The sequence below is a fragment of the Argiope bruennichi genome, chromosome 10 (assembly GCF_947563725.1).
Source record: "Argiope bruennichi chromosome 10, qqArgBrue1.1, whole genome shotgun sequence".
Lineage (NCBI taxonomy): Eukaryota > Metazoa > Arthropoda > Arachnida > Araneae > Araneidae > Argiope > Argiope bruennichi.
The window spans coordinates 71,793,714-71,818,756 of record NC_079160.1 but is presented as its reverse complement, the minus strand read 5'-3'; the positions used below and the strand labels follow the sequence as shown (position 1 = coordinate 71,818,756).

The 25,043-nt window shown below is 25.2% G+C and overlaps 3 protein-coding genes across 4 annotated transcripts in view; 1 reads left to right on the top strand and 2 right to left on the bottom strand.

The window, feature by feature from the left end:
• The window catches only part of LOC129988536 (tRNA (adenine(37)-N6)-methyltransferase-like), a 34,662-nt gene extending 30,484 nt beyond the window's left edge, over positions 1 to 4,178 (bottom strand). Inside the window, exons 1-3 of one of the 2 annotated variants that reach the window (XM_056096784.1) lie at positions 4,001 to 4,111; positions 1,201 to 1,232; positions 403 to 512 (exon numbers count right to left, since the gene is read on the bottom strand). Coding sequence is in view for 1 of the 2 variants with exons in the window: in XM_056096783.1 (XP_055952758.1) it covers positions 403 to 512; positions 4,001 to 4,065 (175 nt within the window). In the remaining variant the exon portion in view is untranslated. Of the gene's footprint in view, positions 1 to 402; positions 513 to 1,200; positions 1,233 to 4,000 lie in introns of both variants that reach the window. The other variant, XM_056096783.1, reaches the window with a different exon arrangement.
• Positions 4,179 to 4,353: 175 nt separating this feature from the next.
• LOC129988534 (pseudouridylate synthase RPUSD2-like) lies at positions 4,354 to 5,959 on the top strand. Its single transcript, XM_056096782.1, has one exon. It carries the CDS (start codon positions 4,490 to 4,492, stop codon positions 5,846 to 5,848), a length of 1,359 nt encoding a protein of 452 aa, XP_055952757.1. The 5' UTR covers positions 4,354 to 4,489; the 3' UTR covers positions 5,849 to 5,959.
• An 11,987-nt stretch (positions 5,960 to 17,946) lies between these two features.
• Positions 17,947 to 24,855, bottom strand: LOC129988240 (Golgi phosphoprotein 3 homolog sauron-like). The gene is made up of 3 exons (XM_056096415.1): positions 24,480 to 24,855; positions 22,615 to 22,861; positions 17,947 to 18,800 (listed from the first exon to the last, which is right to left on the bottom strand). Exons 1-3 carry the CDS (start codon positions 24,666 to 24,668, stop codon positions 18,376 to 18,378), a joined length of 861 nt encoding a protein of 286 aa, XP_055952390.1. The 5' UTR covers positions 24,669 to 24,855; the 3' UTR covers positions 17,947 to 18,375.
• Between the last annotated feature and the right edge of the window lie 188 nt (positions 24,856 to 25,043).

Genomic DNA, 25,043 nt, shown 5'->3' with positions numbered 1-25,043 from the left:
CTTGATAAGTATAAACTTATTCATATATTTATATTGTCTTTTTAAATACATTATCCTAATCAATTATTTAACTATGTTCTTGCATTTATAATTTTTTTCACATGCCTTTATATATTTTATGGAAATATTTACACACAAAAAAGAACCTTAGTAATACACAACAGAGTTATTTACAAATAGATCTAAAAAAAGAAAAGGACATTCAAAATTAAGCCTATAATATATGGAATGCTTTTACTTAAAATAATAAAACAATTTTGCATTAACTTTGAAAAATAATAGATCACATAATAGATATTACACATATAAAAATAAATACCATGAAGAAATAAATTGGTTAAGGCATTTGGAATAAAAAGTGTGCCTCTAACTTTATGGCATTCTAGACTTCATTTTACTTACTTTTTATATCAGAATATGTATCTTTGTCATTTATTGCACTTTTTGAAAGAAATTCTTTGATTCTGTTGATTTCTGACTTTAAATTTGCCTTCTGCTTCAAGCATTCTTGTCTATAAGGGGAAAAAATATATATATATATTCTTTATGCTTTAAGTTGAGATTTTTTTTTTCAAACACTACTATAATTAAATTATTTAAAGAAAAGTTTTTACATATAACTAACAAGTCACATTTGATGACCAGCTGATTTGTGTGGATAAATGGTTGCTAAAATTTCAAAGAAATCTTTTTTATGTACCTGAGTGATTTTTTAGAAAAACATTTTTGAATCTTAATAGACATGTAATCTGTGTGATTATACATCTTACATTGATCTGTTCATAGCGTTTTATAACTTTTTTTATTTTCTATTATCTTATTCAAAGTTTGAATTTTAATTTGAAAAAAAGGGCTTAAACTTCAATTACTTCAATAACTTTTAAGCTGAATGCTCTGAAATAAATATAAGAACAGAAAGTTGAATTGTTCCTCATTGTCTAGTGCATACTACAAAATTTATTTCATAATTTATGCAACATCTCAAAAAGTGATACAAGAAAAATTTATTTGATTAAAAGAAAAGATACATCTAATTCTATTACAGAAATTAAAAACAAATCAGAGTTTAAAAGTGGATGATTTAAAGAAATATTTCATCATTGCTTATTTCTGAAATAAGATTGTAGCCATTATTGTTAAAGAATTAAAAAATAAATAAATAAATAAAAAATTTAATAAAAGAATATAACATAAACCTACTCAGTATGTAAGAATAGGCTGAATCTTCATGCCTTAGTCATCAAAAACGGAAGAAAAATAGAGGATGAAAAGATCAGGAGCAATAATATAAACATTTGAGTTTCATTACTATAATGATATGTAGTATTGCAAAGTAAAATTAAAATAATTAATAAAAATTAATTTTGACATTAAGATGGAAAAAAAAAAAAAAGAACTATCCAACTTGAATATAAACACAGAGGAATATTGCAACAAAGACTGTTATTTCTTGGATGAGAAAAGGTTACACTTAGTAAATATCAAAATACTTGAGGGGAACAGAAAATAATTTGACATCATGGGAAAGGTGTGTGTATCGATAATTTTCAAATGGAGTAAAAATCTTTTCTTTCATTTAAATTTTAATAAATTTAATGAAATATCACTTTTTTGATTATGAATAAAAACTGTTACAAAGTGTACTTCAAAGTATACCTACATTAAATATGGCAGCTTTAGGTCTAAAAATCTATTCTGTAGAATACTAATACACACACACACACACACACAGTCCTTTATTATTAACTAAACTAAACTCAGTGGCATGGTAGCCCATGTGGGCCAAGGCCTACAGTACCCATATTTGCTTTCTTGACCGAGGGCCCTGAGGTACTAAGCATATGTCCCGGTTAAGTGGTCAGCCTAACGAGGAACCCCTAGTGTTTGATTCTCAAGCATGTTTGGTCCGCAGTTTATCAACCCACTGAAGGGATGAAAGGCTGAGTCGACCTTGCCCAGCCCAAGGATCGAACCTAGGACCTGTGAGTTGGGAGAGTGAAGCGCTACCACTACGCCAATTCTTTATTATTAGGAGAAATAAAAATAAAGGAAATGAATTTTTGATTTACAAATTTTTCCAATACATCGAACCATACAGGCAATAACATGGTTAAAAGCAGATAAATGCTAAAAACTATAATTCAAGATTAATTGCCATAAGGAAATAATTATTAAAAATATCACTGGAATTTGCAACTATTTATTTATGATAATATATAAAATGATACTTTTTCTGCTTGGCAGAAAACTACATTTAAGAATGATATATTAAATATAACATTATTAAACAGTCTATTATATTTAGGTAGGACATATTAAATTATTCATAACATATTTCAGGAAGAAATATCATATCAACAATTAATAATATAGATTTATTAAAAATCAAATTAACTTGAATTGAAGATACAAAATCATGTCCATACTTTTATTCAATTATTTCTAAAACTTCTGACCATTCTATTCTTAAGCAATATAAGAATTTATAACAAGGATGTATTATATTCCATTTTTTTCAGGCGATGCCACAGATCCTATCTTAGTAGAGACTCATAATTTATGAAATATAACAGATTTATAAAAAGAATAATGCATACAGTAGATAAATAAGAATTCATAATAATCACAATAAAAACTTCTTATGCAAGTAAAAATTATAAATTAAAAAAAAAAATTACAAAAATATTTTAAAGATAACAAAAAAAAAGTATTATTGCTTTGTTATAAAATATTTTTAAAATTCAAAATATAATGCAATTCAAAATAATTAAAGCTATATAAAAATACAGTTTGCATATATCTAGTGAGCTGCTTCTACACTGTCAATTATTCATATTTATTACTAAACATAAACATTTATAATAATATTCTTTTTCATGATTATAATAGAATAAGTCCATTCAAAGTTTGTATTATCAAAAATTCAGTGTTTCTTTTACATTTACAAAAAGCAAACTGCCAGTAAAATCCATTTAAAAAAAAAAAAACATCTAGAAATTTATGAAAAGTATCAGTTTTTTTAAAAAAAATTCTTTAAAAATAAAATAATGTCATATTGTTACAAATACAGTGGAAGAAATACAAATTCTAGAACCTGATAAATGAAAAACATTTGCATATATTTCAAGTTCCTTACATGGAGATTGTACTTCATTTTTTAAAGAGAAAATTAAAAAAATGTTTATTAAACAAATTAATAATTGTACTGAGGTTGGAGACAAACAGTAATGAAAAAAAAAAAAAAAAATCACGAAGAAAAAGATGCAGGAAGGAGTTTAAAAGCTACCCCTACCATAAAATTCATATAGAATTTCTGTGATTTGATAATCAAAGATGTGAAAGGGATAGATTTTTATGAAATAAACAATACAGATATCCTCATCAGAACATTAAATTAATACATTAGTTACTTTATAATCATTTATTTATTGTAAATTAGTATAATAAAAATTTTTAATTTTATGATAATAATTGTTAAAAATAAACTAACAATGAAATTATTTTACAAATTTTTAATTATGAATCTTTTTTTATTAAAACATTCAATTAAATGCTATTTATATTTTAAAATGAAACCTTTATGGAAGAGTATTGAAATTATACTTGCTTTCTAGTTATTTAATAAAAAATTATGGCAGTCTACTAAATTAGAAAGGGATGAATAAATGTAATAGCTATAATAAGTGTCATTTAAATTTAATAGGATCATAAATTTCATTAAGTTTTTTTTTTTGTCATAAATATTTTTACACTTTTTCTAAGTGTTAAAATAAATCAATAAAGCAAAATAAAAGCTTAAATATTTAATTTATTTATAAAAATTACTGTTCAAAGCATCCAGAAATGTGCCTTTTATTAAGTTTTACAAAAACATTCTTTTTCAGAAATATAAGCCAGAACTTTTCCCAAGAGATCACTAGAAACTGGAAAGACTTGCATTTTCCCTTCTCGATGAAAGTAAGAGAGAATTTTATTTAATTATAAATATACACATAATTACCGGATATTTCTTAATTCTCGTCTAGCCAGTTGAATATCAGAAGCCAGTTTTTCAATTTCTGCCATTTTAGAGTAGGCCCCAAAGTGTAAAATATGTTTCCTTACGATTAATGTTTACTCTCAAAAATAAAGCACGTTCGTCTGCTAGCTTTTATTTCAAAATGTAAACAATTCTTTAGCGGCTATAGTTACATGTACTTAACCGTTTATTGAATTAAAATATTATATCTTTGTTTTTCTTATTTTTAAGAAATAATTGTATAAATTCGAAACTGAAATCTTTCTTTTTTCTTTTCTTTTGTTTCTTCAATGGGGAGGAAAGGAGCCGGCTAACATTTAATAGTAAATGTAATATTTCTACAACAGTCTATCATTATTGAACATCTCATCTCAGCATCAAACCATGTCTGTTATGTTTACATTTTGATTTGAATTGAGCTTTGTGTGTTGTGGAAAGTTAGACTAGTTAATAAAATACGTACATGAAATCATGATTTCGGGCTTAAGATTTCGTTCAAAAACATTTTGTAGACTCTTTTATAGGAGTAATAAAATTCTTACATCAAATACATACAATTCTGATCCGAATGATAATCATTGTAATAAGCATGTAGAAAATTTGATGAAAAGCACTACATTTGATGAGATACAAAATCATTCTCAGAGAAAAGAAAATCCATATTACATCGAAGACAGACTGAGAAAAGTTTATCCTTATTACTTTAATCATTTAACGTATTGTAAAAAGCGATGGGCTAAACGAACTTTGATTGATATCTATTCTTGTGAATTCGGTCTATATCCTCGAAATGAACTTGAGAGAAGAATTTTATCAGGTGCAGTAAAAGTCAATGGGGAACCAGTTGATTTAGAATACGAATTGAAATTATCAGACGTTCTTTCGTCAAAAGTCCACAGGCATGAATTGCCTGTATTAGCTGCTTCTATAAAAGTTATTTATGAAGATGAAAATTTCGTGGTTATCGATAAACCCCCATCAATTCCTGTACACCCTTGTGGTTTATACAGATATAATTCGGCAGTATTTATTCTAGAACAGGAAGGGAACTGGAGAGACTTGCATGTAATTCACAGGCTTGATAGACTAACATCAGGTGTTTTGATTTTTGCAAAAAATGTTGAAAGTTCGCGTAAAATACATGAAGATTTGAATATGCGTGATGTAACGAAGGAATATATTTGTAGAGTCGAAGGTGAATTTCCTGATGGTGTTATTATGTGCAATAAACCTCTCAAGCATTTCTATAACAAGATAGGGATCGCTCTTGTTCACCCAAGGGGGAAAATTTCAGTCACAGAATTTCAAAAATTAAGTTTCAATGGTAAATCTAGTGTAGTGAAATGTAAACTTTATACTGGTAGGACTCATCAGATTAGGGCTCATCTTCAATATTTGGGGTTCCCAATTCTTAATGATTCTCTTTACAATAGTTATATTTTTGGGCCTGAAAAGGGTAAACATGGTAAAATTCACAAAAGTATTGATAAGCTTTTGAAAGATCTTGTTGAAATCCATTCTACTGAATGGTTTGTGAAAGATGATGAAAAAAAGACACCTTGCAACTCTGAAACAGATACAAATATTTCAAAATTACTTTTGGATATGAATTGCTATAACATGGATGCAATGTTACATAGTGATGCATATAAAAAAAATTCATCTAGACTTTACAGAGATGAAGATTGCTTTTTTTGTAATAATGTCTTATGTGATCCCAAACCCTCCAACCTGTTTATGTTCCTCCATGCTCACATATATAAATCTGATAAATGGGAATTTCAAACTGATATGCCTATTTGGGCATCTGATGATTGGAATATTATGTAAAATAAAAAATATTTATTATTTTTCTGTATTAAAATTTAATTTTAATGAAATCACCCTGTTTTATTTTTTAATCATTGAGTTTAAAGTTTAATTATTTTGTACATGGATACATGCCCTATTTCTGTAGTGATTTTTATATTTTGATTTTATCTTAAATTGATATTTATCTGTTCTTTTTTTAATATAATGTCATATATGCTCTTTTATGACATGTTATAACAGATATCAATATCTTAAGTAAGACATCTTTAAAAATATTGCAATATAATTGATTGTTATATTGATAAGCACACACATATTTGAAAATTTAAAACTTGAAAAAAATTAAATCATTTGTTTTATTTAATACATTGTGATCAGAATTCACCATGTTTAAATGCATTTTCTTTTGAAGGGCTAATTTTTTTTTCCATTAAATTAAGATTAGATTGAGTTTGAAATGTTCTCTTCAAAATGGGGATTTCGAAGAAGAAATGGCAAAGTACTTCTCTTTCTTCCTGTACAAACTGTTTAAGCATTTCTCTTATTAACAAGAAATTTAATACTCTTGCATATAATAAATGGGGCAAAGCATCAAAACTGTATTCTAGATAATTATGTGAATCTACAAATTCTGGTTGATGGAACAAATTGTTTATGTTAGTTTTACCAACTTGTACTGATCAAGAATTGGGTGGGGGGATCTGCTTTTACAGTACTAATACTCCTTAAAAATATTTCTTTTATATTTCTAAAATCTTTACAAAGAAATTATGCCATTTTTATGAATATCTGTAGGTTTTTGAGTAAATGATTCTTTAAGTTAGTCATATATATGTAATGATATTTTAAACTTTAATTTCAATTTAATTAATTTCCAAGATTTTATCTTAATTTAACCCATAGTAACTTTATTCTAAAATATTCTCTTATTTCTTGATCCAATTCCACTGTCTCTACTTAATTAATTCAAGAGTAGCTTTGTAAAATTGCTGAATCAGCTAAAAGCCTAATTTTCCCACACTCCGAGTAGATGGACAAAATACCGCTGACGAGACACATTCTTTTTTAAAAGATCCCCGTGTATTCCCTGCCTCTTCGACGCATGTAGCAAAAATCCCTATCGAAATCTTAATAACATATTAGCACTGTAAATAAATATTTTCCCTATCAAAATCTCAGGTTATATAAGACCAGGGTTAAATGTCCAAGAGCTTTTTCCTCATTCCTTTCTGTGTTGTGTCGTTGTGTGTACATTTGCCTGTTTCTCCAAAATGAAATAAAACAACGTCATGAAATCGAAAGTCTTTTCACTGTCTTCAAAACTGCATCTTGCTTCATATCAAATAATGCTTATATATATATATAAATTTTACTGTCTACAAATGAAGTCACATCTGCTGAATATGCAAGAGGGTATCGGTAAGTAATGCACATAACTTTGCACACAATAATAAAAAAATCCAATGTAAGATAATATGGATTGGACATGAAAGTATTGTTAATTTAGAACTTTCTAGCATAACTGTAATTTATGTTGCATTCGCAAAGCCAACAGCTTGTATGAGGTGGATAGGAGAGAAGTATTTGGTTGAGAAATTTCGGAGTATCTATGAAACGGCAGTGAATGTGGCATCTACAGTGAAACGGCAGTGAATGTATTATATTCCGTCTGTTTGGATCCATAGGTTCATCAGCAGTGAAAAATTTTACTTTGATGAGGATCTCATAAGGGCTGACAATATTCTATAAATGGAATTTTCTGATTGATTCAGAGTTCAGACAAATGTTTCAATATCAATGGCAATTTCAAAAACTGATGATAATACTTTCTTTTCCATTTCATATTATCATGCATTGCAAATTTTTTTTGTTGTTATTGTGTATAAAATTTTGTCCATTACTTATACTTGTATTTTTAGAAGTGAAAAAGCAAATGCAGTTATAGTAGTGATAAATATTAAATTTTGTTGATTTGATGTGATTTATTTGTACACACACACACACACACAAAACATCTCTTGATTATGCTGCTCCAAACATAGGGTGTGTATCTAAATATGGTCATAGCAAATATGGACATTGTTATTTGAAAGTAAAATTGTACTGTAAATTTTGTATAACTGAAATCTTGTTTTTATTGTTTACATTTTTTTCTCAAGAATGGCAAATGCTGAACAAAAATGCTGATTTAAGCAGTTTAATAAGAATTTTTGGACCAGAAAGTAAGCTGTAAAATAATTTTTTCTCTGAAAATAAATAGCGATTTTTTTTTCAAGAATTCAAGTTATTGCTGAACAATGAAAAGTTTAACACATTACTCATACATTAGCTTCATTCTCTTTGTTTTCATCAGGCATTTAATTGTAACAATGTTATTTTACAACAGAAAGATGGAGGTAATTGAAGTGATACATAATGGGAAATTAGTTTGTAATTTTCTTTTAATGTACAAATAAGGGTATTTTTTACTTTTCATATTAATTTTATTTATTATAATTTTTAGAAAGCAATTTAGATAAATGTCAGTTCATTAATAAATTTGGGGAAAATATTTGATTTGGGTTCTGTTACTGATGAATTACAAATGGCAAAATAATGGCAAATATGATCAAATGTCATTAAAAAATTTTTCAAGAAGTTTGATATAATTCTTTGTCCTGCATTTAAGGTAGATCTATCAAGTTATCCATTCAAAATTTAAAATAATACCTTCATTTTATAATTTTTTAAAAAAATTACACCTTTAAAATATTCTGAGTTTTAGGCAAATCTTATTCTAAAATTCTAGACTATTTATGTTTAGTTTTTAATTTTATTTTGTGTCTTTCCATATTCATTATTTCATGATAGTTCTTAAAATTTAATTATTTAATGTAGTTTCAACAATTGAATCTTTCAATTTGTATATTGAAGGTGTTACTAGCCATTTTGAATGTTGCTTTTCATATTCTTATCAAACAAGAAAGCCATATAATAATGAAAATTCTTACAATATTTTTAGAAATGGAAACAAAACAATGAGTATTTTTTTTTCTAAGTTCTAAAATGAATGCTTATATATATATACATAATGGTGTATCTTATTTCTTTTCTGATTTCCGAGGGATAAATTTATTACAAAACAGTTTATTATGTTTAACTATTTCTTAGCTGTTTTAGTGTAAATTAAAAATCTTGGGAAAAAAAGTACATTTTTTTTTCTATTTTTAATATCTATAAACAAATGTGTTTGTTTTGCCATAGAGTAAAATATTTTTATATAAATACATTTTTATTATAACACAGTAATTCCTTTAATTGTATTTGTTAAAAGTAATTGAATGATTTCAGAAACAGAATACATTTAAGATACCCAAACAATATTATTTCCTGGATTTTTTTGTTATTATTATTTAAGGAATTCACTATAATTTCTTCAAGCATTGGTATCTTTGAATGAAGTTAGAATAGTGTTTATCCTGATGGAAACATCTTTATAAAATATTCAATGAAGCTTTTCCCTTAAGTATATAATAACAGAAAAGATCATCTTTAATTTATTTTTAGGAATAAAATTTTACCATTAAATTTTTCTCCTGTATGATAAGCCAATAGAAATACTAGAAACATCAAACATCTTAGATATCACTATATTTAGATGAATTTCCAGATTGAAGATTATTAAACAAGTTTCTTGTGCTTACTTTAATTATCAAGGCAAAATGCATTATTCCTATTTTGGATTGTTTATTTTATTTATATAGATTCTATGTGTATGAATTTTTATATTTATTCTTTTTAACAAATTTCATTTTTTAAAGAATCATTGTAACTGGTTATTCCATTTAAATGATTAACCAGTTATCATTAGAGTGTGTGTGAATTTTTATCTACAATGTATGGAAATTGAACATTTGCAATTCCAGCATCGGTTTTCTAGTAAAAGGGCTAAAATTTCATAGCTATGAAAATTTTTTATAATTAAATAATTCCAATTATTACTTTCATTTGTAATTGAATGCTGTAAAATAAATACAATTTAACTAATGGGACATGCATACATATTATTTAGATAGTTTAAAAATAAATACAATAAATTTAATTTGAAGGAATTGGGAAGCAGTTTCTGTATGAATGAAAACTTTATGTATAATCATTAAAAAATTGTCTTTATCAACCACTAAAGCTTCTTTTTCTAATATGACACTACATATACTTTTATTTTTTATTTTTATAATACGTGTTTGTTTATAATACGTTCACGGAAGTGCATTTGACCAACACCTCCTAAAGTACATTGCTTTAGGAGGTGTTGATTTCATTGCTAACTTAATTGGAAACAGTAAAATACAATGCACTAAAACCTTCAATAAATTTGAATTATATTTATTGATTTAATGTGAAATGAAAAGTTTTGTGTTTCAATATATCAGGGTTACTTTGAAAAGAAATGATAATTGTTGTGTATAGAATATTCCCCAATCTTTCTATTCAGAAATGATTTTCTTTCTATTGTTTTAACATACTATATAAAATTTGGCAACTTATTGAATTATTAAAAATGTAATGGTTTCTGGTTAAGTTAATGTTTTTACCTAAAAGATTTAAAATGGATGTTTTTATTAGTACAATAAGGAAGAAAAGTTACTTCTGCAAATAAAAGACCATCATTAATCACCAAAGCAGCAGAAAATGCCAATAAATAAAAAAAATATCTAATAAACTTTAGATAATTTACACATTTAATAGAAAATCAAGAATACAAGAATCTATATTCAATGCATTACGTAATTAATGTTTTATAAATGTTCAATTAAAAAAAATGCATTACGTAGGAAAAACCATGGTATACCTAATTTTTAAATCATTAGATAGCATATATTATTAGTAGAAACAATGCTCCAAATAACATGAAGAATTATAGTTTATGTTCGAAGCAATAAATTTATTAGTGGAAAAATTGTGAAATCTATATTTTTACAGTTTTCTGATCATATTTAATGAAATATTCCTGCCTTGCTAACATTTTAAACAAACAAAAATAGCAACCAAAACTGATTTAGTCTTGAAGCAGAATTGTAAATTGAAGCAGATGTTCCTAAAAGGGTCATTGAAATTGTTCAAAATTTTTTTAAATAGTAATATTCAAAGCTGCATAATGTAGTCAACCTTAATTATACAAGAATGAAAGTTATAATTTAAAAAAATTTTTAGTGTGACAATAATATTTTACAGGATATGGCTTCTAGAACTGAAAGCTGTATAAAAATTTTGATGTAGTCCTTTTAGAAGAACATTGTCTAAGCAACACACACATGTATATATTACTTCACTTAGAATATTTCTCTAATTGGAAGAACATGCCCATTTCTAATGTTTCAGAAATTAGTTACTAAGCAGACATATAGAATAAAGCTGTATTCTTTATTTCCAAAACCTTTCTCTTTCCCATTTATATGGGCAATCTATATTTCAGTTATGATCCATATAACTTGACTAAAATGTTTTAAAATATAAAATATTAATTTTCCTTTTTTTTTCTGTTAGATGAATTATTTACATTGATCACTTATAACTAGTATATTATACTTTTGTGGCAATAGTTAACAAATATTTAATTCATTAGTTTGATTCAGGTATGAAAAATAATAAAAACAATAAAACAGTAAATCTTTATTTATTACACAACATATAATTACAATATCTTATATATTTGTCATTGATAGGATCTAATACACCTGCAACCTGACAAACTGGAAAACAATAAATACATCAAAATTGTATGAAACAAAATTTAGCAACATATCAAAATAGTTTGGATCCAAAATATCATAAAATAAATTTCTATACTATGCTCAAGCATCAAGAAGATTTATTTTTCAGAGCACTTAGAAGACATTTTCAAAAGAGGAAGTTTTAAATAGAATAAAAAATTCCATCATTTATCAATTCCACTTGTGTATCAGAAAAGTGTTGATTTATCTATTAAACTTTTAGAATATTATTTAAAAAATACGAGTACAATTTTCAAATAGTTTTTAAAAGCAAACTTTCAGAAAATAAAATGTTATATTATTTTGGAAACTAACAATAATATTGTTTCTTTTTTTTTACAAACAAATACAAAGACAAAGTTAGTAAGATCAGCAAAGATCTTCATTTGATTAGAATTGAATTAAATTAGTTACTGCAAATTTCATTTGATTAATAATTTCTTTAACATCAAATGTTCCAATAATTTTAGTAGGCATAATTAACTTTTATTGACCATAAAAAAAGAATTGAAAGGAAATATAAAATTTTATTGATAAAGCAATAGATAAAAATATTATTAATTAATCAAACAACAATATCTTAGTATAGAATAAATTTAAGCAAATAGTATTCAATTTAACATATCAAAAAATTACAGAAAATATAAAAAGTTAATAAGAAAATACTGATATCACAACAATATGCCACTAATAATTTATTCTTTTTAAATTATAATAATTTGTTATTTTTTAATAGAAGGTGTCTAAGTGATTAAAAATTCAAATACAGGACTGATATACAAGTGACATATAAATTACAACTTTATCTATTATATGATTTTGGATATCAACTATGAAAATGATATGCAGTTTTCATAAAAATGATTTCTATGCTACAAAAACAAAACAAGGATTAAGCAAAATAAATCATATTTGTTCTTACATTATTCTCATATGCAAAATACTTCTAGCACTTGTCACATTATCTAGAATATAACTAAAATGTTAATTTTTGGTGATACTATTCGGTAATCAAAATGCAATCTTTCAAATTATAAAAACTCATGCCCAAAACCAATAACAAGGGACAATTTCATCACCATATGTGCTTCAACAAAATATTTTGAATGCAACTACAAAGTATGGAATGCTTTGTTCACAAACAAGTAAAGTGCTTTACAAAACTAAATTAAACCAATAAAATTTCTAAAGTAAAAGTCACACCCAATAAAATTAGACCAACCTTAACAAGTTTATATGGTCTACTTCTAAACATTGTTAACCCTCCCAACACCATACCAAAGAATATTGGTGAAAAAATTTAACTAATATCTCATGTAAATTTATAACTTTGTATCACAGCATTTACAAACAATTTAGCTCCAATAATAATAAAAAAAGATGTTTAACTGCATGGGTATGCAAACTGAGTTCATAACAAATTCACTTATTAAGTCCATTAAGATCACTAACTGACAAAGTACATAAAAAGCATTTTTAAAGAATAAAAGTTAAAAAAAAAAATCATACAGATTTCTTTTAAAGGAATATCAAATTTATACAATATTATTTTCCCTTTGCAAATTATTCAAAACACAAATTCTGAATAAAATTTATTCTTTTTTTTTTTTCAGTTCAAAATATCAAATGAAATGATAAAAATGCTTATCTAGTTAGTAAAATATATGTTGAAGTGAAAGATATTGGATGTGTGTTTTTAAAGAAATATGATTCCTTTAATAAAAAATATAAATTCAGAAATTATAATTTCACATTTCAAATGTCCAACCATGTTTCAAATATCACCCAAAAGCACTAATGTATACAAAAAGTAATTAATAATAGATATGCTTAAAACACGAAAAGTGAATTAAAGATAGAACATCAGACATACAAAAATAGCCCCAGAAGAAATTAAGATTACAAATAAAATTCTTCCAGAGTCAATTATTTTTTACAGAGCATTTTATACATTATTTTAATATTGTTTCTTTTTAAAGTTTTGAGGAGTAAAAGGATTAATGCATTTTGAGAAATAATAACAATTAGAATTAGTGAAAATATGCACCTATCCTACTAAAAAACTTCCCCTTACAAAGTGTGATAAATACATATACAAATTTTCTAGAAGATTCCCTTAAATGCATTTCAAAGGATTTTAAAGTGAAATCTTTTTCTTAAGCATTAAAAGTTAATTTACTTGTTACAACAGATTTTTGACAGCAACCTTAATCACCCTTTGCAATCAACTATCCAAATTCCAAAACTAAATTGCAGGGCCATTTCATGCCTTGATTATTAATTTAATCAAGAGCCTAAGGTGGAATATGTTGACAGAAATATAAAAGTATGGTTGTTTAGTTAACAATCAGAGTTCAGACAATTTTCAAAAAATACAAACAGTAATTTGTTCAAGAATATTAGATTTTATACTAGGCAATTTTGTCCCAACTTGACTATACATATGCCAGAATTTTTTTTTTATACATATTTACATTTCTACCAATATACATGCTATGCCACCATAAAATATTTCAAATGCCTTGAGAAAAATGTGGCATACATAGTTAATATAGTTGTAATAATACATACACATACTAAAACTTCACACAAAATATGAATGAATGTGAAAGATATCTATTACCAAACATAAAATACTGATTAACATGTAAAAAGTCATTAATGAAAGATACACAGAAAAACAGTATACAAAAATAGAGACTAGATTGGTCAAAAAGCTGAGAACATATAATTTTTAACTACTAAAATAATAAAACCTTAAGCCCTTAACAAATAACTTGCAAAATATTAAATGACATATTAATGGTGTGAATGATTTTTCATATTAAAAAAAAAATACTTGAATAACAAATTAAAGGACTGATTATTACAAAAGGATAATTTTTTTTATTTACAATAATTAATAAGCTTCAATAATTTAAAAATCAATGGACAATAATTAACTGAACAGTATAAGATTATAATTATAAACATTCTTAATTAATAGCTCAATTAATTAAATTCTAAAGATTTAAATTTTGCCAAAATAACCTAAATGAGCACAAGTGCTTGTTTTATTTCATGCTAAAAAGTCCCAAGCAGTACAAAAGTGCTTCTTTCATTCAAATAAAAAAATGCTCTGGCAGAAATGTGTCTTTTGACTGCCATAATGCTTATTTCAAATGCATTAATTGTAAAAGAAAACAAATAATAACAAAACATTAATATTTACACATTAAGATGAAATATAATGGGTCTTTTCAACATGAAAGTAGAGCTCTATATAAAGGATTCAAATGATTAATAAGCAGAGAAATTAACTTTATTATTCAGATATTAATATTTTTATCAATAATTTTTCAACAAAATTTACAATCAAATAATAATCTGATTACTATGATGCCTATACTTAGAAATAAGTATTCATAAGTACCACTAACAATATCTTATACATGTGAGCTGTAATTCAGAAGTAAATTTTTTTCTCAATTCAGAATAATTTTATTTTTATACAATTTTTGTTTTAAAATATGTCACTTTTATTTCTTAAAATGGAAAGAAAATTGAAACAATATTCAATGATATAATACCAAACAGCAAAAAGGACATTTTTTTTTTTTTAAGAATACAAGAAAAAATAAAAACTAATATTTACACATAGAAGATATACAATTAGAGACAAACATTATATTACATTAATTTTCTTACAAATATATATTATAATTTAATAGTAAAAAATTACCCATATGAAGGAAGAGAGAAATCTATAATATAAAATTATAAAAATTGCAAAACATTTCTTTTAAAATATCACTTTTATTGCAACTGTGATCAAATTTAATTGATTTGCTAAGCATTATTTATGGCTTAGGTTAAATAAGAAAGCATTTATAAAAAGAGAAGATTTTGGATATTAATGCATTTTCATTAACTTGAGAGAAGCTAAAAATGTCACTTTTACAGTTACACAGAAGCAACCAATTCTTGAATCAAATTAAGTCCACCAAATAGCAGAAAACTTGTGATCCATGATATTAAGTTACTACATTTAACACACTTTGGTACCTGACATATATATAAAAGAAAGGGAAAAAAATGAATTCTGTAAAAAGATTACTATTTAGCAATGACTGTTGTCAAGCTAATGAAAACATAATCTAAAATTTATTAATCTACCAAAAATCATTTCATTTCCATAGTTAGTTTTTTTATTTGATTTGTCTAACAAGTCAATATGTATTCCTTAACTTGTTTCAACTAGTATAGACCATTCATTTACCAGATTAAGAAGTCAAAGTCTTGTCATTTTGAAGAACATTCCTTATCTTTTCTGATTCATTTTCAAAATAATGCAAGAAATTTAGAAAAAATATTAAAATTTTTTAACTATACATTATAATCTCTTAATTTTATCTAACATAACATAAAACATAATTTTCCAAATCCTATAATTTAATCATAATTTTCCATAAAACATAATTTTGAAATCTATGCTTAAAATTGATATAAATAGGCACAAAGTTTTATTTAAGAAATATACATAAAAATAAGACACAAGAAATTATATATGATTAAAAGCAATCTAATATAACAAATATATTATGTTATATTATAAATCAAATATAACAATCTTAGCAACAAAATTTATCTCAATAAATGATCACAGATTGAAATGTTCTAAAATTTGACACTTATTTACTACATTAACTTATAAAATTTTGCTATGCATTATAGAATTGCATGTTAATATGCCAGAAGTTACACAAAATAATTTCCAAGTTCAAATAAATTCTTAAAATAACAGCATTGAGTCATATCGTAAAATAAAATTTATTTCCAAATTACAAATTAATGATACAGTGACTAGTAACAGGGGTATAATTTACAGATATAAATAAAAAGAGCCTTATTATAAAATAAACAACGTTTCCATTCTAAGAAAATAAATTTACTATAAATTAAAAAAAAATATTATTCAAATAAAATTTTATCTCATTTCAGTTCTTTCTTCAAAGACTTATATGTACTCTTTAAAAGAATTTAAAGCTTAAAAAACATTACCTTTAATTTGAATTCAATCAAACACGATTGCAAAAATAAAATCTTCAATTCTAATATTTACAACAAAAACATTTTAATTTATTCAGCATATATTTGGCTGATTTTTTATTCTAAAAATAAATTTAACTTGCATACTTTTATAACCAAATAATTCTTCAAATACTAATCTTATTAAGACAAAGAAATTAAATTACTGTACTACATCAAAGGAAATCTTTTAATCATTAAGTTAAATAATATATATATTTCAATGAATAAAGTATATAAATTTCAACTATGTAAACGAAGCACAAAAATCACCAGTAAGCAAAAATGCTTACACTCCAAGCCTACACATAATACCAGTTTAAGAAAACTATCTTCTTTTTGAAGAAAATTTTTAAAGGAAAGCACAGTATGAACTAGAATTTTTATATGATGATCAAGATTGTTTTTAAAAGTCAAGATTTCAAAATTAATTAATATTTGATTATAAACTTTTTATATATTTTGATTTCAAAAATAAAATATACAAATATTAAATACAATAATAAATAATTTAAAGCCAAAACTCCAAAACTATTCGCTTTTACTTCCTGGGAAATTTTGTCATTCAAAAGTTTCCATTTAAAAAAAAAAGTTTCCAATATCTTTTATTAACATTACACATTTAGAGATGAAAAAAAAAAAAAAAAAAAAGTTATCTATAATTGGAATAAATATTATGATTCATTTTAGATTATTTTTTTAGAATCCCCTAACAGCTAAATGATACTATATTAATTAGAGAAATAAAATTCATGTAATATTTCTTTAAAATACTACAAAAGTTTTCTATTAAAGTTTTTTTTTTTTTTTTTTTGCATTACAAATTTGTTCTTTAATATTCTACATCAATGCAAAATAAATAATGAAATGAATTAACTTGTTCGATTATTTTTATGAAAAAGAAAAAGTGTCAATAATAAAAATTTAATTTTAAATTTATTCTTTTATGATATTAAATATTCAAGGCCATTTCAAAATACATCTAATTGAGAGAAGATTTATAAATATAAATATTTGTATTTGTTCACAGATGAATAAAATTTATATTTCAAAGTGGCAATTAAACTTTGACTGGAAAAAATTCCCATTTGCTTTTACAATGAGATCTAAACACACAATATGAAAATAATATAAATAACACTTCATAAAGCTGCTCATTAAAAAATTGTTTCAATAATCCTTTAATCATAATTATAGCAACCATGATTCTGAGAAAAATTACTGAAAGCAGATAATCAACAAAATTAAGTGAAAATAAAGTATTATTTGTGTAAAATATGACTTGTATGTATAACACATGAATGTATAACACAAAAGGAAAAAGAATTAAATGGCAAAGAGGATGACTTTTACCAACGCCAAAATGTTTTCTGGAAGAATGATGTTTTAAGTTTTCAGAATAAGGAAGAATTATTTAAAAATTCAAAAACAAATACCATGAAGAAACTTACATACATTAAAAAAAAAAAAAGCCATTTCAATACAAGCAAATCTAATAAACCAACACCAAATTTTACAAATCTGCTATTAATTAGTTTATAAATAAATATACTCAAATGTTTATTGTTTGCTAAATCAGGATACAATTTGTAAATATGATGCCAACAAAATTGGATAGGAAAAAATATCAGGCATTTCAATTATACAGCAATTGTAAATTGATCTCTAGTCACTCAAAGAAATATTGTGTTTCTTTCAAAATTTAAATTAAAATAGAAATTTGTTTTATTTTATAAAAGCAGCAAATACAGCCCACATTGTCTCATTGGCATTTGGTTTCATACTTTCAGCTTCCACATCTAATTCGAGCAATTCGCGTACACGCTTCATAGCCACTTCATAATCATCATCAGATAACGGTGCAAAAGCATTTTCTAAAACATCTGAGGAATGCGCTAGAATGATTAAAGAGAGGATACGTTTGTCCATGCGGTGAGGGTCATTGATCCATTTGCTCAAAACAGCATCTTGCACTTTCTTAACTAATTTAGTCTTTGTGCTGGAATCTGTCAGTGGATGGGTTGTCATATCAAATAATAGGAAGTTCTGTTTTTCAGTTGTCAAGACACCTTTCTCCACAAGATTCTTTGCTAGTCTCTCACGGACATTTCTTAGTTGGTAACGCAGTTTTAATGGATTCCATGTTTCACCTGCAAAATAATTTTAATATTAATAACAAAATTCATGTGCTAATTCATTACCTAAACTAAGATCGAAAAAAAAAAAAAAGACCAACAATATTTTTAAAAGTACAATAGACACTCAGTAATCTAGTACTATAATAATCTGGCTCCTCCTGAAGTCCAGCAGTTTCAGAATTAAAAATAGGGATGTTTAAAGGATAAACAAAACAATACTTAGAATTCAATGCTCTCACTATATTATAGAGAAAATTTTGAATGATATTGTGCAATATTTATTAAACATAACAAGTTCCTATATATTTTGATGCAGTTTTTTTTTTTTTTTTTTTAGCAATACACAAATTCAATGCAGTTTTTTAAAATACAATTAAAAAAATAGATTTCTACTAATTGGCACTTTTGTTAATCCAGGAGTTAGTTTTTTTTTTTTGTCAAGTAACAGCTGGATTAAAGTTAAGTCTATTGCATTTTATTTTAAAACATAAATTTTACAGAAGGTTTAAAGAAAACTAAAATATTTAATGCACACAATTCCAAAACTTATTCAATAATCATTCTACTGTAAAGGAATGACAGCTTTTCCTTGGGAAATTTAAAATTTGGTATTTTGCAACTTCAGTTTATATAAAACTAAACCCCATATATTATCACATTAGATGTTATTAACAAAAATCTAAAGGAAAACAGAGTTGAAATGCAAGATGCTTAATCATGGTTAAACTGTAAATTCCTAATTTAATTACATTTATACCTTTCAATTGCCTCTGCTAGTGAAAATTTTTCTAATTTATTCATCCAAGAAAATACAAAGTTCCTTAAAAATATATCACTAACCAACCATCCAATAAACAATGCATTTTCAAAGTTTATCAAAGTTAAATAGAAATATAAAGCCTTGTTAGTTGTTGGAAGTGTCTGAATTAATGGCAACTTTTGTTCAGGCATTGCTGATAACACTAATCCATGGAATTACAAACACTCCTAACCATACAATTTAGAAACATTACCTTTCAATCACTGCTCAACTAATCAATTATAGTTGGTTTTAAGCAACAAACATATTTTATGTATCTTCATAAAAAGAAATTCAGCAAGATACTATCTAGTAAGCATGTAGAAAAAATCAATGCTGCCTTTTTTTACTCTAACAATCTGTTTATCAGAATCAAAATCATATATATATTTTGGAACAATTAGCAGCACACATCTATTTAAAATTATTTTTTAGAGAAAATTCCCCCTTCCCCCTGAAAATAACAATAATTCTTTAAATACATATGATTTGCCACTTATTTATGCAAATTTTATTAAAATACAGTATATAATCCCTAATATTCATAAAATTTTTAGATATGTTAAGAAAAATTCTCATTGAAAAAAAAAAAATGTAGATAAAAAGTCATCACCAATCAGTTATATTTGCCTACCCTTTTTATAACATTGCAATCATTACTTCGCTACATGAATAAATATTGATATTTCGAGATAATTTTGATATTGTTACAATGCTCAATCACCATCATTAAATATGTTCCTGTTTTTAATTTTATATCAAATTTGTTACTTTTTTATTTGTATAAGTCATATGTGAAATAAGCTTATAAAAATAACTTTCTAATACTATTTGATTGAACAGATATGGCGAAATATGAAATTTTACTGAATATTACAATACCCATAAAGGAATTTGACGCTATTACATATACAGAAGAATGAATAGTATAAAATTTAATTTCAAAATTAAAAAAAGGATAGTTTTTTTGTTTAATTCATTTCAAACATTAAATAAATGATAACCAAAAACTTCCAAGTTTTCAACTATTAGTTTCACTATTTACTAACATTTTTTATACAGTCATAACAAACCAATTAAAAAGGAAGCAATTAATTAAGCAACACTAAGCTTTTAATATAATGAAGATAGAACTAAAAAGGGGAGAAAATGCTTTAAATATAGAACCTTTAATTAGATCAAAGATTTATACAACAAGAGGGAAGCAATCCTCTCATTGTAAGCAAAACATCATTATTTGCTGAAGTAGACAAAGGCAATAAGGAAAATTATCAAAAAATAACTCCATGATGATTACTGAATTGAGAACAGCTGGTCACTTTTACAAAATTACTTAAGAATCATGTTTCTAAATAAAAAAAATATTTCAAAATTCATATGAAAATGAAACAAAATTTCAAATTCATTTTTTAAAAAATGTAATCTATTATATCCTATGTAATTCTAATCTATCCTATGAAAATATGAAATGCATTACAATAACTTTTGATAAAAATCGATAAACAAACAAAAGCTGATTTTCACAGTAATTTTTAACAATATTCCATTCTAATGATTTGAAGATAAACATGTTAAATTTTCTTTAGAAAAGATATCTTATAACCCAAGAAGTTGTATTGTGTAGAATAATAGGCATATATTCATAAGAATTGTCTAATATTAACCACCATTCATGTTTCTAAATAAAAAAAATATTTCAAAATTCATATGAAAATGAAACAAAATATCAAATTCATTTTTTAAAAAATGTAATCTATTATATTCTATGTAATCCTAACCTATCCTATGAAAATATGAAATGCATTACAATACTTTTGATAAAAATCCATAAACAAACAAAAGCTGATTTTCACAGTAATTTTTAACAATATTCCATTCTAATGATTTGAAGATAAACATGTTAAATTTTCTTTAGAAAAGATATCTTATAACCCAAGAAGTTGTATTGTGTAGAATAATAGGCATATATTCATAAGAATTGTCTAATATTGACCACCATCTTCACATTAACTAGTCAAATTACTTTAAGACATTTTTTTAAATGAAGAAAAAGAAAAACCATAAAAGTTATTAGTTTTTTTTTTTAAATGAATATTCAAAATGTATGTTCAACTTATATTTTAAATTTTTATGCGAAAAGAGAACTTACAATATGCAAAACATTTTTGTTAGCTTTTAATTAATGTTTTTTTGAGAATACAATAGTGTTATTTAAATTTAAATAGTATCATAAATTAAGTCCTGTAGGGGCTTTTGGCAAGTCAAAATTGGATTTTTTTTTTCTGCTGACTTTAATTTACCTCTATATAAGAAGTTTTTAACTAAAAGACACTAATTCAAACTGAAAGAAAACATTCAATTTTGAGTCACTTTCAAGGGAATTTTGCTCAACCTATCATGTTCAAAATGTTTATAATTTAAATTTGCATATAAAAACAAAAAAAGTAAAAAAAAAAAAAAAAAAAATCATCAAGCAATCTATACATTCTAATATAAAATTTGGTGAGGCTATTTACTAGTAAGTTGTTAGCCAACAATAGGGGGAGGAAGGGGGGGGAGAGACAATATTAATAATTATAAAATTTTAAAAAATTACAATGTTTAAGTTTTTTAAGTTTCATTAAAAAAAATGCTCAACAGCTTAAAATGTATATTACCAACACTGATTAAAATACATTTACAAGTATAAAAATATATCAAAACATCACATTTAAATAATTTTTTTCTGAAAAAAAAAAAAAAAAAGTTGTTGGCATGGTATCAATATCAGTTATTATTCTTATCTTTAGTTTCATCACTGGTAAACTTAAGAAAAAAACTATGTAATAATGGATGTAGAGATAAAGCCATGAAATTAAGTTTTGGAAAAGAATAACTTACCAAAAACTTTTAAAATGAGTACCTTTAGAAAAAAGAAAATGTAGTTCAAAATACCTTTATTTTTCTATGGGTAGAAAAGTCTAAGCACGGATTCCAAAGGAGCTTATTGAAATCTATGGAAAATAGAGCAGAAATTACATTATTTACCACTTAAATAATCAATCCAGCTTTGTAATGTTTCTGGAGGATCAGTTTCTTTAATGTGTTTTAGAGCTTCATCAAGTAGAACATCCCCAGTAGGTGAATCATTTTTTACAAGCACTTTTCTCATTAATAAACTTCTTCTGCGCATGCCAGCTTTCTCCAATTCAACTCTGCCTCTAAGAGCTAATTCCACTAAAATGCAACCACGTAATCCAGATGATATAGAGTCATTCCAAAAGGATGTGTATCCCTAATAGAAGAAAATAACAATGATTATCTGTTATAACTTTCAGTCATAATCAAAAATTTAGAAATAAAATAAAGTTTAAAATCTTACATTTTACAACTATGATTTTATAATTATTTTTATTCTGTATGATACACAGGTAGTATAAAAGATACAAGGCACTAAAACATCCAATATTTGCTTCTCAGTTATAATTAGTTTGAAATGTATTTGAAATACAATTTCTTCTTCTTTTTTTCTTTTAATTCTAGGCCCTTTTTAAAGGGAATAAAATAATTGAAATATCAGGTGCAGAATGAAAGAGATATTCTTAAGTATTCCAAGTTATATTAAAGCATCCTTTGATTACAAATCAAATAATTTATTTCTCAAGATATATATCAGTAAATATTTTTCATAACAAAATGATAGAATCTAATCATGAAATAAGCAAATAGATATTAAGGAAAAGGTATTATTTTAAAAAGAAATCAATTTTAGGATAATACCAAATTAATTATTACATGAAAGAACTTGATTTAAACTAAAGTTTTACAAAAAATTATTTTTTCATGTAAAAAAGACCTGATAGAAAATATTACAATTATTTTATTTGCTTCAATGTCTCTTAAGAACACGATCGATTCAAATCAAATCCATAATCAGGAGCATCCACCCTACCCACTTTTTATAATTACACAAAAATTATACCTGCCATGCTAAAGCAACCAGGAAAATCGAATACCAAAAATACAAGACGTGAAGATGGAGTACTATAGGCCACCAGTAGCTGCAGACCAAACAGTACTACAGGAGTTCCAACTCCACGATAGGAATGGAAGTAATGGAAAATTCTAGGAGAAGTAAGAAACAACTTACATATCCAATAAGTTCTCATTCACATATGACTTAAGATGTTCCTCTCCCTGGGAATATGGTGAACTCTTCTTATATCATGACATCTTCTGTAGCAAATTAATTACTCAAGAAGAAAATCAGATCCTTGGTTTTCATGAGATCAAATATATAAAACTCATTCTAAAGATAAAGATGCTTCATCTTTTGCAAAATACACACATATTTGATCAATTCACCCACTATCAGCAATACTGACATGCACCACATTGCAAGTAGGAGTTTTAAAAAAAGGAAAACAAGTAGGAGGGGGAAAAAAGTCAAATTTCTGATCAATTATACAAATTATGAATAAATATCTTTGGAAATCCATGAAAATCTAAAATAATTGAGGCTGTCAATGCAGTAATTTTTATTTTTGAAGAGCTATGCTAATTTTGAAGATGGAATTGAAAGGATAAAATTATAAACGAACTGAAAATTAAACACGTCAAATTGTTCAGAAAATTTTTCGGAGCACATGAAGTTTCTGAATATAAAATCTGAATCTTTTAAAAGACTTCAACGTATTATTTCTACAAAGCTTCAAGTAAAGTAAATGAACATTTCACCGTATCCATTAATAAAAATATAAATGAGCTATATTTCATCAACTGAGATATAATATAAGGAGTGTTTCTTTTCAAGATTTATGAATAATTAATAAGTTTAGTTAATAAATAAATTTAATTGCAACAAATACATGAAAGCTATATTTGACAGTGACGTAAGAGGAATGTAAACATACCTCTTTGTCTTTCAGACCCAAGAGTAATACTTCTTCCATTAGAGTAAGACGTGTTTCTTTAGAATCTACATCTTCCTCTTCTTGTTCATCCAAATGATGTTTTTCAAGCTCATCATCTATATTAAGGGATCTCTCAGTATTTAGTGCAACGGCATTTTTTCTTAAAACTAGTCCTTCTGTTCTGTTCATTGCTAAATTTATAAGAATTTTAGCTATTACCCAAGAGCAATTCAATGAATAAAAATGTTATGTTTCTGCAAGTAGTACCTAACTTTCATCACTTATTAAAAGAAAACACGTATGAATTTATAAAATATAAATTGTAAGATATGGAGGTCAGCACAGACTTCATTAAACGGAAATGATAACTATTATTTTGTGACGTTGCGCCATCTGCTTCCGTTATATCAAAATTTACCAGTGTATTTATTTTTCTTGTAAAATTATTATCATAAAATAATATATAATGAAATTTATCAAAGACTAATTTTCATAAGTTATTTAAAAATTACCATTTTCCTTCAAATTTTCTTTCCCTCTCAATCAATATCTATATCTGGAATT